The sequence below is a fragment of the Populus nigra genome, chromosome 9 (genome assembly GCF_951802175.1).
Source record: "Populus nigra chromosome 9, ddPopNigr1.1, whole genome shotgun sequence".
Lineage (NCBI taxonomy): Eukaryota > Viridiplantae > Streptophyta > Magnoliopsida > Malpighiales > Salicaceae > Populus > Populus nigra.
This window is the reverse complement of record NC_084860.1, coordinates 2,421,459-2,437,364: the sequence shown is the minus strand read 5'-3', so window position 1 is coordinate 2,437,364 and position 15,906 is coordinate 2,421,459. Positions and strand designations below refer to the sequence as shown.

General features: G+C 30.7%; 2 protein-coding genes across 2 annotated transcripts; both read right to left on the bottom strand.

Moving 5' to 3' along the window:
- Window positions 1-2,038: 2,038 nt before the first annotated feature.
- Window positions 2,039-5,037, bottom strand: LOC133702698 (alpha-farnesene synthase-like). The gene is made up of 7 exons (XM_062127030.1): window positions 4,865-5,037; window positions 4,395-4,665; window positions 3,830-4,199; window positions 3,190-3,408; window positions 2,956-3,097; window positions 2,564-2,815; window positions 2,039-2,356 (listed from the first exon to the last, which is right to left on the bottom strand). The coding sequence occupies exons 1-7, from the start codon at window positions 5,018-5,020 to the stop codon at window positions 2,039-2,041; spliced, it is 1,728 nt and encodes a 575-aa protein (XP_061983014.1). The 5' UTR covers window positions 5,021-5,037.
- Window positions 5,038-8,424: 3,387 nt separating this feature from the next.
- Window positions 8,425-11,587, bottom strand: LOC133703982 (alpha-farnesene synthase-like). Its single transcript, XM_062128741.1, has 7 exons — window positions 11,336-11,587; window positions 10,867-11,137; window positions 10,306-10,675; window positions 9,665-9,883; window positions 9,431-9,572; window positions 9,039-9,290; window positions 8,425-8,834 (listed from the first exon to the last, which is right to left on the bottom strand). Exons 1-7 carry the CDS (start codon window positions 11,489-11,491, stop codon window positions 8,517-8,519), a joined length of 1,728 nt encoding a protein of 575 aa, XP_061984725.1. The 5' UTR covers window positions 11,492-11,587; the 3' UTR covers window positions 8,425-8,516.
- Between the last annotated feature and the right edge of the window lie 4,319 nt (window positions 11,588-15,906).

Here is a 15,906-nt window from a genome sequence, read left to right as displayed (position 1 = left end):
ACAATCAAAAAGGAAAATGAGATTAAAGGATTTTGAAATATTAAAGGTTAAATTGAAATTAGAAAGATCAATTAATTTAATTTAGAATTTAAATTAAAAAAAATTCAAGATTAAATATCTTAAACTAAACGAGTAGGGAGTTTTACTATACTCCTCCTCTAAAGCACTATTTATTATAATAGTGTTTTGATTATTTTTTTAATTAATATTTTATTTTTAATATTAAATTTTTTATTGAGTTATCACACTCTTATAATAATATGAATCACGAGTTTAATAAGATAATTTGATTGACTCAATTTTTTTTCGTAATTAACTTTTTGTTTTCAATTTTATTCTTTAATATTGTATTTATTAATAATTAGACTTTATGATTTGTTTTGTTTATTTTCTATTATTTTATTTTGGCCACATGACTCAGGAATAGTATTTTAAATGTTTACTTGAGTGGACTCGAGTTGTTTTTTGTATCTTATTTTTAATTATTTTTTCTTCAATTTCATTCTTCAACATTGGTTCGATTGAGAATTATGTTTTATAATTTATTTTGAATTGCTTTCTATATGGTTATTATAGTCTCATAACCCGGCTCAGAGATTTGACATTTTAACTTAGATTGATCCAATTCAATCCAATATGTTGTTATTTTAATATTAAAAAAATGATGTCATCTTGATTTTTTTTTTAGTTAAACTATACTTTTACGAATTGTGTGGATTGCTTTTGAACTCGCATATTCAACCATATTATATTGGGTCAACCATCACATAATAAAAAAACTTTCTGCTAGAAAAAAAATATTAGAAACAATTAATTTTTTTTTTTTACATTAAATGTTTTTTTGATATGGTCCATAGCTTGCCGCGGTTCAAAAATGCAGTCTATTCTAATAGTAAATTATGCTTGGACAAGTGTAACAAGACATTTATTTAGCTAAGTAGCATTATTTCCCAAATCCCACTTTACGTCACACCAACATCTCATCCTCTTACCTTCATTACCACAAGGCATTGATCACCCACTTGTTTCTCTTCAAAAATCTCTAGAGTTTATGTCAATAACTTTAAAGAATTCACAACGATTAAACTTTCACACAATTTAACTATTTTTTTCACTAAAAAATATTAGCAATATTGCAATCATAGATTTAATAATGATAAAAATCAGGCATTCTCTAAGCATATAAACCACAAATCATTTTTAAATTTCTATCCCTGACCTTGCAATAACTAAAGACGTGATCACCAGAGGCATTTTTTTTCCTGGGAATAGAGCCACCCACCATGCATCAACGTACGTAGAAATTGACATAAAAACCATTCAATTCCAAGTTCGATGTATTAATTCGATAGGTTCAAATCAAACAAAAGCATGCCGACATGTCAAATTTATAATAAAATCATGTATCGTTTGCGTTTGCGTGTGTGTGTCAAAAAAATGTTTTTTATATCAAAATATATTAAAGTAATTTTTTATTTATTTTTAAGATTAACATAAAAAACTATTTAAAAAATATAAAAAAATAATTTTTAACAAAAACAAATTAAAATTTTTAAAAATATAAATTAGTCCGCGTTTCCAAATACTCTAAAAATATACCACATCTCATACTCTTACATTACCTTCATCACCACAAGGCATTGATCACCCACTCCTTTCTCTTTAAAAAATCTCTAGAGTCTAGGGAGTGAACTTAATGAATCAATGCTTACACTATTCAAATATTTTTTTTTGTTAATAAAATATTAACAACAAAAGAAAACATTAGTAATATTTAAATATATTTTTATATTAAAAAATTTAATCTAATCCGCAGATATATAATACAGGTGAATATTTATCTAGTCTAACAATTTCAGTTGATCATAATGACTAGCTTTGTTACCAAGTACATGTAATAATTTCTTGGTAACTAGCTTGGGTTAAGCACCCTTATACCCAATAATTGCACTCTTAAAAAAAAAGGAAAAGAAATTACAATCACTTCATTTAAAGGATACAATGGCTCATCAATAATGATATTGTTGATGAGTTTACTTTAAAAAGAAAATTCTGGTAAATCGAGCTTGAAGGGTTCAACAAGGAGGGTGAGGATCTGCTTTTTATTATCATGGCGATCTTGAACACCAAACCCATCACCATGTTGGTAGAGGTTATGGACCACCCGCGCCATATTGGTGTTGATATTAACAAGCAATTGCAGCGTAGGAGATTTTGTGAAGCAGTGTCCATTTATTTTCTTCCATGTTTTCTTTATTATGTTATTTATATGATTCCTTGCAACTTCCTCCGAAACATTCACTTCTCGCATATAGCACACTACTGATGAAGCAGCATCTCCTCTCTCTTGCTCTGCCTGTAGCAAGACATTATTGTATATTTTAATGATTAGTCCCTTTCCTGCTTGTGTAATTTTTGTTTTTCAAAATTTCCCATGGTGGGAATTATATTGAATAGCTTTATAATTAAACCAGGGTCTGCATTTGTAACTCGCCCAAAATTTGAAGGACAAAAAAATGAATTCTAGTATAGCCTTTGGAATTAATTAGGCAATAATGATTACCACAGAAGTCCCAAGATCATTGCAAAGCCGAATTATGAGAGAAATGTTGTACACCAAGTCTTGATTTTTCTCGAGAAAATTCGATATCTCTTCTGTCTCTAGCTCAGTCATTATAGAGAAAAATGAATGAACTGAAATCACAGTGCCTGACGATGAAACCCATGCGTTGCTCAAATACTCTTGCAAGGAAGGTGTGTATCCTTCATTGAACCATTTTGCCTCCATGAACATTGCTTTGCAAAAATCTGCCCACTAAAAAACCATGAAGGAATCAAATGGTGCCGATGGACATGGAAATGATATGAAAGCTTAGATTACGTTTGTTTTTGTGTAAAATATTCCACTCATCGAAAATATTTTATGCAAAACATTATGTTAGTGTAGATAATTACCACTTTCTTTAGGTGAGGTAGAGCTTGACTCCCATCTTTCTCCCTTTGCATTTCGAGAGCCATTTCATTAGTTATATCATAGAGGGTTTGGAAACAAATCTTCATACATTCTGGCAGTTCTTGAACTTCTCCGGTATCCCACCTAATCAATTTATAATGAATGATTAGAATTAGGAGAGAACCATAAACATCATCTATAAGTTCTAATTCTGTGATACTGATGTCAATACTAACCTGCTAACAGCTTTGGTGAATTGCTGCAGCTCGTGCAGAGAACCATAAACATCATAGACATCATCTATGATTAGTATCATGATTATGACTTTAGTGAGCCACTTCCTAAAGCTGCTGTACTTAGGCTCAAATACAAGTCCCACTGTGCACAAGAAGCTCTCAACCAGTCGGTCCCTTGTGAAGCTTAGATTCTCTATTATACCCAAATTCCTCCACCACCTACAAATGCAACAAGAACAACGAAAACCTTAATTTTATTGCGTTGTTGTAATCACAAAGGTCCCTTGTGTTAGTTTTGTACATCAGCCGTTCTTGCATGTCTGCCCTTGCGAGATTTGCATGCACTTGGACTCTTTTTTTTTCCTCCTCTGGGGTTATCCATTGAGTCTAAGTTATGACGTAACCATTTTCTAATTTTGCTAAATATCACTTCATCATATTAGAGATAATATAAAACCCTTTTTAGGAGTTCATCGTACACTTGGTTTTGGGTAGAAAAAAAAGTTACGGATATGATATAGATTCCATTTTTTAGCTTTTACTTGGAGGGTCCCATGTAGATATGTATGGATATTAATAATTCTACTCCTTGATATACAAAAAGAAGAGAAAAAAGTGAGGTGCTTTTGTAGAAGTCTACCTGGAAACATCCCTCAGATCTTTTTGGAGCGTGGCTTGGACCATGTTGAAGTTCACTTTAGCCAAGGCAAGTAAATGCCTATTTGTTTGCTTGTCATTCTCGTACGTGTTGATGTGCCATTTGACATCAAACCACAACACTCTCCAGTTGGACGGAAGTTCTAAGACATGCACCACATGTTTTGCAAGGTCGCTTTCGATGGCACTACAATTTATAGCAGTTAAAATTCTAGCTGAAAAGGCTTTAGCGTCTTCCAGCGTAGCTTCACCCTCGTAGGCTAAATGTGAGGCCTCGAAGAGCTCGATCAAGCCCCTAACATCTGTGCATTTGCTTTTGTCGAAAGTGCCATCGAAAAAGCCATTGAAGACGCCTGAATTCCAGATAATCAAATTCAACTTAGCATAATTGAATAATTTCTCCATGTTAATTAATATAATAAGACTATATTATGATGACGTGAAGGGTTCATAAATACCCCACTAGTCTTTTGAATACATAAAAAAAGAAAAAGATATCTATGGTCAGTACTGTTGAGAACAAAAGGAACCTCTCCCAGTATTTTCACCTTGTGAAACTTCATATCCGTGCAGCCTGAGAAGCTTGAAGCGTAATGCAGTGCAATAAAGATTCTCTTCCACGTTGAGATTTTTATTCTTAATCGAAGCTGCTATGATGTCTAGAGATTGTTTGATTTCTTCCTCAAAGTAACTCCGCAGGCCGAGCTTTATGACGCTATCAACAAGCTTCAACTTAGCCAATAAGTCCACTGCTTCTTCCACAAAAACGCTCTTAACTTCCTCCCTCAGCTTCTCAGTCACCCTTCGGTATTGCTCTTCCTGCAAAAACATCACATTCTGAAGCTTAGTCTTAACCATTATTTGATTTAATTACAGTCATAGTCTTTAATCATTTAAGACATTAAGCTTAAGAAAATGCAAATTAATTAAGTCTAAATAGAGGCAACAAGAATTCTTTTTTTTTTTTAAGGTAACGTTTTTCAAATATTTTAAAGGAGAAAAGGGATTAAGATCTCACATCATATTTGCTAGAAAGAGATTGTAGGAAATCATATTTCCAAATATTTGGTTTATAATTGGCAGACCGCCTTTCTTGTCTCATATCAATGCCTTCAGAATTGTTCTGGCATTGCAAAGAATTTTGCTCAACTTGCACTTGTTGCTTGTATTCCATGATTGTTGGATAGAGTGTGGGAGGAATCAAAGGATACGAGCAAAAGTTTACATAAAAAAATGGCTGGATTTTGGGAGAAAGAGTGGTTGGCTTGAGATACTTCAATCTTCGGACGAGTAGATATATAGGCAGTAAAGGACCCGCAGTGACGAAACTGAATTTTGCGTCACTTCATGCATTTTTAATTCTGCGAAGGAACCGTTTGATGACTAATTCCATTCGCATGTAACATCAATCTTTACATTTTCCATGTATGCAAAAAAAAAAAAAAATCGTTTCTCTCTGTTTTTTAAAACACGTATAGATATCTTTTTATATTCAACACCTTTTCATTTTCATTTTCAGTTTTTCATTAGTTTTATAGAAAAAATAATATAATCCAATTCATAATTTTAATTGTTATAGATCATTAAAAAGTTGACTAAAAATCATATAATCTAATTCTAATTAATTCTAATTGTTATTTTAATTTTGTGTCCTTCCTCTTTTTAGAGGGATAAAGAACTTTGGCTAAAAATTGTCACACAAATCAATATCAATAGAACTTGTATCCTATTGTTATGACGTCAATGTTATGACCTCTTTGTCGTGTTGCTCAATGAGCATGCGTCGTGGAATTCTTCTGATAATGGGAAGAGCGACAGTCTTTTGTTTTGTATGATGATATTTTTTAGGAATTTTTTTATTTAAAAATATATTAAAATATTATTTTTTTAAATTTTTATTATTAAAAAAATAAAATAAATACTAAAAATGTTAGTACGGTTTTTTTTAAAATAAAATGTATTTTTAAAACACACTAAAAAATAAAAGCTATTGTTCTTTTCTAAACATTAATAAATTTGTCTTACATATCCAAAAAAACAAATTAGTAAAAGATAATGAATAAATAAGTGACAAAAAGGATATTTTTAAAAAGTAATTTGATTAACATAAAAGTTTTCTTATTTGTTAAAGTAATTAACTTTAGAATTTGATTGGAATTAAGTTTGGAGAGAAACAAAAAACCAATATCCTTCTGTTGTTGAGTTTTATAACTTAATTAAAGGTGTGTTTAGTTATAGGAAACACTTTTTCATTTTCATTTTCATTTTCATTTTTTCTTTCCTTTTTTCCTTTTTTGTTAGTAAAAAATTAAAAACTATGTTCATTTATTGAAAACAAAGATAAGTTCTTTCACACAAAATAAAAAAGAATTACATCAAAATCACAACTATTTTTCATAAAAACAAAATCATAATTTATAATAATTATCTTAATGTTTTGTATATGTGATAATCTAACTGTAAAATATCAATTTTATATCATTCAAATGAAAAACTATATGAAAAAATTATATTATTAAAAAAAATCTTTATATTAGATTTATAATAAAAATTAACTTTATGACATTGATTAAATAGGAAAATATAAAATAAATAAATAAATATTTTATATTGTTAAAAAGTACTTGTAAATTATAAAAGGGGGAAAAAAAGCATTGTTCACGTTTTTTTTTTTCATTTGAAAAACAGTGTTTTAAACTATGAAGAACCTTTAAAATGTGTTTTTCAAAATCACTATAAATTTGAAAACTAAAAAACTAATTTTCTAGTCTTTTGAATGAAAAAAATATTGTGTTCTAAGGAAAAGTTCATTTTTTCTTTATGTAACTTCAATTTTCTAGAAAACTGGATTCTTACAATGTTTTTAAGTAGTTAATAATTGGATGTTTGATATTGTGATTTCAACTATATTAGAGTGTTTTTTTAAAATATATTATATTGAAAAAGTATTAAATTAATGTTTTTTTTAATGATTTTTAATGATTTTGATATGTTAATGTTAAAAAATAGATCTTAAAAAAATTATTTTAATATATTTTCAAGTAAAAAATATTTTTAAAAAACATATTAAACTATAATTCTAACACACACTAAGCCATCCATAATAATAATGTTTTTTAGATGGTTAGACGGTTTTGAATATCGTCTTTGCCTAAAAACATTTCAAAAAGAAGCTATTTAGAAAAATCAAATTAATGTTATAGCTTTTTAAATCATGTAAATATAACATTTTTTTCATACATGCACTCAATGTAAAAAAATCTATTTAGAAAACCCAATTATATTTTAATATATTTAATATTAATACAACTATTTATTAATTATAACTAATTAATACAACTTCAATAAAAAAACTTTTTTTTGCATAAAAATATATTAAAAAAACTTTTAACTCTTTTAATAAATATATAAGAACAGCTCTTAATATAAAAATGCTATTTTAGCTCTTGAATATAGCTCTTCCCTTAGAGCTATGAAAATAAAGGATGAAAGCCAATTTTTTTTTTTTTTTTTTGAGATGCCTTAACACGTGACATTGGTCTCTCGAAGGGCCATTTAACAAAGGATGAAAGCTTTTTTATTTTTTTTGACTTTTTTCTTAAAAATGCCCTAACACGTAAGCATGGTCCCTTCCATTACCCGTTTAACCTTCCAATGACAGGAATTGGGACCATCATTAAAACATTAAAGGTCATGCACAACATCAAATCAATATAAAATATATATACAAGCGATATTAATTGAGATATATGTAACTAATTTAAATATTTATGTTAATTAAAATAAATAAAAAACATTCTGTAGGGTTTATTAATTGCCCTTAGACAAGGTTAGGTTTTTTTTTATTAATTTAGATATTCAGGTCAGTTTGTGCGCACTTCAACTAATTTCATGGATCTTGAAGTTAACGACCATGTACGTCTTCAGCAACCCTGAGATTTGTGAGACTCGAACGGGTGATTTTTAGAAAACAAACTTAAAATCTAATTAGTGAGCTACACCCTTTAAAATTAAAACAGATTTTATTTGACGGGGGAGGAAGACATAGATGAAGGTTTCGAATTTTGATATGGTATTGCAGCCACAACATGGAAAAGGAGACGTCTGTAGTAGGCGAAGCTTATTAATAATGATAAAAATCAGGCATTCTCTAAGCATATGAACCACAAATCATTTTAGCATTCAATAACTAAAGACGTGACCTAAGGCATTTTTTTTCTGGGAATAGAGCCATCCACCATGAACGTACGTAGAAATTGACAAAAAAATCATTCAATTCCAAGTTTGATGTATTAATTCGACAGGTTCAAATCGAACAAAAGCATGCTAATTAACATGTCAGATATCAATCAAGTCTACAAGCTAACGAAGCACATGCAAAGTAAAACACTCAAATTCATAATAATAAAATCATATCGAGATCAACAATGACGTCTCATATAACACAAAATAGACCACATCTCATCCTCTTACCTTACCTTCATGATCACCCACTCCTTTCTCTTCATAAATCTCTAATTATAGTAACCAATCACATGTAATAATTTCTTGGTAACTAGCTTGCGTTAAGCACCCTAATACTCAATAATTGCACTCTTAAAAAAGAGAAAATAAATTACAATCACTTCATTTAAAGGATACATATAAACCATCTAGGTATACACTATACTTTAGAAGGAAAATTCTGGTAAATCGAGCTTGAAAGGTTCAACAAGGAGGGTGAGGATCTGCTTTTTATTCTCATGGCGATCTTGAACACCAAACCCATCTCCATGTTGGTAGAGGTTATGGACCACCCGTGCCATATTGGTGTTGATATTAACAAGCAATTGCAGCGCAGGAGATTTTGTGAAGCAGTGTCCATTTATTTTCTTCCATGTTTTCTTTATTATGTTATTTATATGATTCCTTGCAACTTCCTCCGAAACATTCACTTCTCGCATATAGCACACTACTGATGAAGCAGCATCTCCTCTCTCTTGCTCTGCCTGTAGCAAGACATTGTATATTTTAATGATTAGTCCCTTTACTGCTTGTGTAATTTTTGTTTTTCAAAATTTCCCATGGTGGGAATTATTGAATAGCTTTATAATTAAACCAGGGTCTGCATTTGTAACTCGCCCAAAATTTGAAAGGATAAAAAAAATGAATTCTAGTATAGCCTTTGGAATTAATTAGGAAATAATGATTACCACAGAAGTCCCAAGATCATTGCAAAGCCGAATTATGAGAGAAATGTTGTACACCAAGTCTTGATTTTTCTCGAGAAAATTCGATATCTCTTCTGTCTCTAGCTCAGTCATTACAGAGAAAAATGAATGAGCCGAAATCACAGTGCCTGACGATGAAACCCATGCGTTGCTCAAATACTCTTGCAAGGAAGGTGTGTATCCTTCATTGAACCATTTTGCCTCCATGAACATTGCTTTGCAAAAATCTGCCCACTAAAAAACCATAAAGGAATCAAATGGTGCCGATGGACATGGAAATGATATGAAAGCTTAGATTACGTTTGTTTTTGTGTAAAATATTCCACTCATCGAAAATATTTTATGCAAAACATTATGTTAGTGTAGATAATTACCACTTTCTTTAGGTGAGGTAGAGCTTGACTCCCATCTTTCTCCCTTTGCATTTCGAGAGCCATTTCATTAGTTATATCATAGAGGGTTTGGAAACAAATCTTCATACATTCTGGCAGTTCTTGAACTTCTCCGGTATCCCACCTAATCAATTTATAATGAATGATTAGAATTAGGAGAGAACCATAAACATCATCTATAAGTTCTAATTCTGTGATACTGATGTCAATGCTAACCTGCTAACAGCTTTGGTGAATTGCTGCAGCTCGTGCAGAGAACCATAAACATCATAGACATCATCTATGATTAGTATCATGATTATGACTTTAGTGTGCCACTTCCTAAAGCTGCTGTACTTAGGCTCAAATACAAGTCCCACTGTGCACAAGAAGCTCTCAACCAGTCGGTCCCTTGTGAAGCTTAGATTCTCTATTATACCCAAATTCCTCCACCACCTACAAATGCAACAAGAACAACGAAAACCTTAATTTTATTGCGTTGTTGTAATCACAAAGGTCCCTTGTGTTAGTTTTGTACATCAGCCGTTCTTGCATGTCTGCCCTTGCGAGATTTGCATGCAGTTGGACTCTCTTTTTTTTCCTCCTCTGGGGTTATCCATTGCGTCTAAGTTATGACGTAACCATTTTCTAATTTTGCTAAATATCACTTCATCATATTAGAGATAATATAAAACCCTTTTTAGGAGTTCATCGTACACTTAGTTTTGGGTAGAAAAAAAAGTTACGGATATGATATAGATTTCATTTTTTAGCTTTTACTTGGAGGGTCCCATGTATATATGTATGGACATTAATAATTCTACTCCTTGATATACAAAAAGAAGAGAAAAAAGTGAGTTGCTTTTGTAGAAGTCTACCTGGAAACATCCCTCAGATCTTTTTGGAGCGTGGCTTGGACCATGTTGAAGTTCAATTTAGCCAAGGCAAGTAAATGCCTATTTGTTTGCTTGTCATTCTCGTACGTGTTGATGTGCCATTTGACATCAAACCACATCACTCTCCAGTGGGAAGGAAGTTCTAAGACATGCACCACATATTTTGCAAGGTCGCTTTCAATGGCGCTACAATTTATACCGCTTAAAATTCTAGCTGAAAAGGCTTTAGCGTCTTCCAGCGTAGCTTCACCCTCGTAAGCTAAATGTGAGGCCTCGAAGAGCTCGATCAAGCCCCTAACATCTGTGCATTTGCTTTTGTCGAAAGTGCCATCGAAAAAGCCATTGAAGACGCCTGAATTCCAGATAATCAAATTCAGTTAGCATAATTGAATAATTTCTCCATGTTAATTAATATAATAAGACTATATTATGATGACGTGAAGGGTTCATAAATACCCCACTAGTCTTTTGAATACATAAAAAAGGAAATAGATATCTATGGTCAGTTTTGAGAACAAAAGGAACCTCTCCCAGTATTTTCACCTTGTGAAACTTCATATCCGTGCAGCCTGAGGAGCTTGAAGCGTAATGCAGTGACATAAAGATTCTCTTCCACGTTGAGATTTTTATTCTTGATCGAAGCTGCTATGATGTCTAGAGATTGTTTGATTTCTTCCTCAAAGTAACTCCCCAGGCCGAGCTTTATGACGCTATCAACAAGCTTCAACTTAGCCAATAAGTCCACTGCTTCTTCCACAAAAACGCTCTTAACTTCCTCCCTCAGCTTCTCAGTCACCCTTCGGTATTGCTCTTCCTGCAAAAACATCACATTCTGAAGCTTAGTCTTAACCATTATTTGATTTAATTACAGTCATAGTCTTTAATCATTTAAGACATTTATAAGCTCAAGTAAATGCACATTAAGTATATATAGAGGCACCAAGAATTCTTTTATTTTTTTATGGTAACGTTTTTCAAATATTTTAAAGGAGAAAAGGGATTAAGATCTCACATCATATTTGCTAGAAAGAGATTGTAGGAAATCATATTTCCAAATATTTGGTTTATAATTGGCAGACCGCCTTTCTTGTCCCATACCAATGCCTTCAGAATTGTTCTGGCATTGCAAAGAATTTTGCTCAACTTGCACTTGTTGCTTGTATTCCATGATTGTTGGAAAGAGTGTGGGAGGAATCAAAGGATACGAGCAAAAAGTTTATATAAAAAATGGCTGGATTTTGGGAGAAAGAGTGGTTGGCTTGAGATGCTTAAATCTTCGGACGAGTATATATAGGCAGTGAAGGACCCTATTGTCACACAAATCAATATCTCTAGAACTTGTATCCTATTGTTATGACGTCAATGTATGACGTCAATGTTATGACTTCATTCTAACAGTAAAATAATTTATAATAGTTAGCTTAATATTTTGTGTATGTGATAATCTAACTGTAAAATATTAATTTTATATCATTCAAATTAAAAACTATATGAAAAAATTATATTGTTAACAAAAAAATCTTTATATTAGATTTATAATAAAAATTAACTTTATGACATTGATAAATAGGAAAATATAATATAAATAAATAAATATTTTATATTGTTAAAAAGTACTTGTAAATAAAAGGGAAAAAAAAGCATTGTTCACCTTTTTTTTTCTCATTTGAAAAACAGTGTTTTAAACCATGGGGAACCTTTAAAATGTGTTTTTCAAAATCACTCATTTTCTAGTTTTTTTGAATGAAAATAATATTGTGTTCTAAGGGGAAGTTCAGTTTTTCTTTTTATAACTTCAATTTTCTAGAAAACTGGATTCTTACTATGTTTTTAAGTAGTTAATAAGTGCATGTTTGTTTAATATTGTGCTCTCAACTATATTAGGGTGTTTTTTTTTAATGCATTTATATTGAAAAAGCATCAACTTAATGCTTTTTTTAAATGATTTCTGATGATTTTAATATATTAATATTAAAAGATAAATCATAAAAAAAATTATTTTCATATATTTTCAAGTAAAAATACTTTTAAAAAACATATTATACTATAATAATAACACGCATTAAACCATGCATAATAATAATGTTTTTTAGATGGTTAGACGGTTTCGAAGATCATCTTTGCCTATGAGCATCTCAAAGAAAAGAAGTTATTTCAAAAAACTAAATTGGTATTATAGTTTTTTAAATAATGTAAATATAACATTTTTTTTTATACATGCACTCCACTCCAATGTAAAAAAAAAACTATTTAGAAAAATCAATTATATTTTAATATATTTAATATTAATACAACTATTTATTAATTATAACTAATTATTAATACAACTTCAATAAAAAAAAACTTTTTGTGGAGATGCCTTAACACGTGACATTGGTCCCTCGAAGGGCCCATTTAAGAAAGGATGAAAGCTATTTTTTATTTTTATTTTTTGACTTTTTTTCTTGAAGATGCCCTAACACGTAAGCATATGAACCACAAATCATTTTAGCATTCAACAACTAAAGACGTGACCTAAGGCATTTTTGTCTGGGAATAGAGCCATCCACCATGAACGTACGTAGAAATTGACAAAAAAAATCATTCAATTCCAAGTTTGATGTATTAATTCGACAGGTTCAAATCGAACAAAAGCATGCTAATTAACATGTCAGATATCAATCAAGTTTACAAGCTAACGAAGCACATGCAAAGTAAAACACTCAAATTCATTATAATAAAATCATATCGAGATCAACAATGACGTCTCATAAAACACAAAATAGACCACAAAGGCATTGATCACCCACTCCCTTCTCTTCAACATATCTCTAGATTAATTATTGATTTCGTAGTAAAAGTTTGAGATTAAAAGATTTACTTTATCTGTGATTTCATATTCAAGTTCTGTAGTTGTTTATATGATGACTATTGAAAACTTACATGGTTATTAACTTTAGAACCCGTGGGATTAGTCGAGGTACGCGAAAGCTGACCCAAACACTCACATTAAACTAATATATATATATATATATATATATATATATATATATATATATATATATATATATATATATAGAGTCTAGGGAGCAGTGAACTCTAAGATTCACATAATGAATCAATTTTTACACAATTTAAATATATTTTTTTTGTTAAAAAGATATTAACAACAAAAAAAATATTAGAAATATTAAATAAAATTTTAATCTAATCCGCCAATTATCTAGTCTATTCTAATAATAAATTATGCTTGGACAAGTGTATCAAGACATTTATTTAGCTCGATCAGCAACCTTCTTTCCCAATTTCCACTTGACGTCACACCAACTTAATTGGTTTTCTTTTTCATCTGTTCCATTCTTTTCCGAACTACGTAAGTTTTCTTTCTTTTTACTCTCCTCCTCGTTGATCAACATGTTTACAGCACCAGCTAGCAAAACACGTAATGGCCTACGACTGTTGTTAATGAAGGCAAGTGTTGTTATGCTCTTTGTATTTTGTGGTGCTGCCCACTCTTCTTGGCAAAAAAAATAATCTCTTCTCGTGGAACACATTCCCAAGGGTGACCCACTCTTCTTGTCACTTGGTCCACTATGTTTACTTGCTTAGACATTTAAGAAGGCAAGCCCCAGTTACGTACACGAGATACCTTTTCTTCTAAAGAGCTTACAACCGCACGTATCTTCTTAGTTCTTAACCTATACCTATCCATTCAAATATAAATCCAATTTCTTTTAACTTCAATAAATATTGGTAGTGTTTAATTATTATCCCTTGCATAAAAGAAACAAAAACACTAGTAAAAAGATTTAAAAAAAAAAGAAAGAAAGGAAGAGATAGAATTTGTATTCAATAGTGATATATATATATCTTCATATCATATTTGATTATGAGGGTCAAGATAAAATAAAATATATAAAAATATATTTTACTCTCAATATGTATTATTATCAAATTTATATATTTTAAAAAATAATTAGATAATTTTTTTTTACTTTAGTTTATGTTAAGTGTTGGAATTAATAATATTATAATAATTCTATTTATAAAACTAGGATTAACTTGATGAGTTAACATAGGGTATGAATTGGTCTGAATTTAAAAAAAAAAATTGATTCAGTTAAAAATCCAAATCAATCTAAGATAAAACACAGGTCAAGAACCCGTTAATTAATTTTTTTTAGTTTTTATTAAAACAAGTTTGCTAGAAAGGGATTAAGATCTCACATCATATTCGCTAGAAAGAGACTGTATGAAATCATATTTCCAAATATTTGGTTTATAATTGGCAGACCGGCCGCCTTTCTTGTCTCATATCAATGTCTTCAGAGTTGTTCTGGCATTGCAAAGAATTTTGCTCAACTAGCACTTGTTGCTTGTATTCCATGATTGTTGGAAAGAGTGTGGGAGGAATCAAAGGATCGAAACGAGAAAAAGTTTATATAAACAATGGCTGAACTAACAGGGTTGGCTTGAGATACTTCAATCTTCAGACGAGTATCTATAGGCAGTAAAGGACCCGCAGTGAAGAAAGTTTGATTTGATCAAGGAAAAATAGAAGAAGTTGTGTCCCTCCATCCATGTTCACGTAATTTAATTCAGTCACGAATCCTCGTTTAATTTCTGCAAATGCATTGAAAAGAAGTGCAGTACTTGTTGCTGTTAATATTGTTGACTAATATAAATTCAATCTTTACATTTTCAACTCATCTGACCTTCATCTGACCTGTGATCCAATTATACAAGGTGCATGCATCTTTGCATATAACACATGAGTAGTGAAAACATTAGAAAAAATGCATTCGGGTCCATGACAACCTTAAAAAAAAACGTGAAATTAATGTATGCACAGCGGCAAATCAATGCAAAGCAGCCTGTATATAGGGTTTATAGCCCTCAATTACACGGGGTCAGTTCTGGCACTGGTGGGATGGGCGACATTGATGAAGATTTCTAAATTTAATAATTGTTTTTTTAAAAAAAAAATTAATTTTTTTAAAATACAAAAATAAAAAGGTATGAATTTGATATAGTGCTGCAGCCGTAGCATGGAAATGGAAACGAATGTCGATTCGTCAAACTTATTAATCATGCTAGTGCAACATGAGCCAAGGTCCCAAATTTTGGTTGTCAGAGGCCAAGATCTAGATGGAGCTTTCTGCGTAGGCTCGCAAGCATAGATTTAATAATGATAAAAATTAAGCACCAATTAACTATTTAAAAAATAATGGATTCCATTCTTAAGAAATTAACTTGTTTACATAAAAGAGGTAATCAAAATCCAACACTTCATCACGGTGAGTATAACATTATCCATTGATCACATCACGATACTGATTGGAACTTCATCGTGCGGGCCGTGAGCAGCCTGTAAGCTTACAAGAGTTGTATTCGAGATGAACTATTTGATTCTACTAGTGTTGTAGTAATTTTTATAAATATGGTTTGAAAAATAAAATAAGTTTTTTAAAAAAATTATGAATTTATGTTTTTTCTCGAGCCTAAGTTTTTACCTTAGTTTGAGATAGAATCAACAAATGTTTTTCATAACTAAACAACTAGTGACTATCTCCAGCCACAACTAGATGGAGCCTAAGTCACCCC

Coding starts and splice junctions, on each gene's coding strand:
- LOC133702698 (XM_062127030.1), bottom strand. CDS start 5,020: ATGGAATACAAGCAACAAGTGCAAGTTGAGCAAAATTCTTTGCAATGC. Junction 4,666..4,864: donor CTCTTTCTAGCAAATATGAT/GTGAGATCTTAA, acceptor ATGTTTTTGCAG/GAAGAGCAATACCGAAGGGT. Junction 2,816..2,955: donor TACCTCACCTAAAGAAAGTG/GTAATTATCTAC, acceptor ATGGTTTTTTAG/TGGGCAGATTTTTGCAAAGC.
- LOC133703982 (XM_062128741.1), bottom strand. CDS start 11,491: ATGGAATACAAGCAACAAGTGCAAGTTGAGCAAAATTCTTTGCAATGC. Junction 11,138..11,335: donor CTCTTTCTAGCAAATATGAT/GTGAGATCTTAA, acceptor ATGTTTTTGCAG/GAAGAGCAATACCGAAGGGT. Junction 8,835..9,038: donor ATGATCTTGGGACTTCTGTG/GTAATCATTATT, acceptor GTCTTGCTACAG/GCAGAGCAAGAGAGAGGAGA.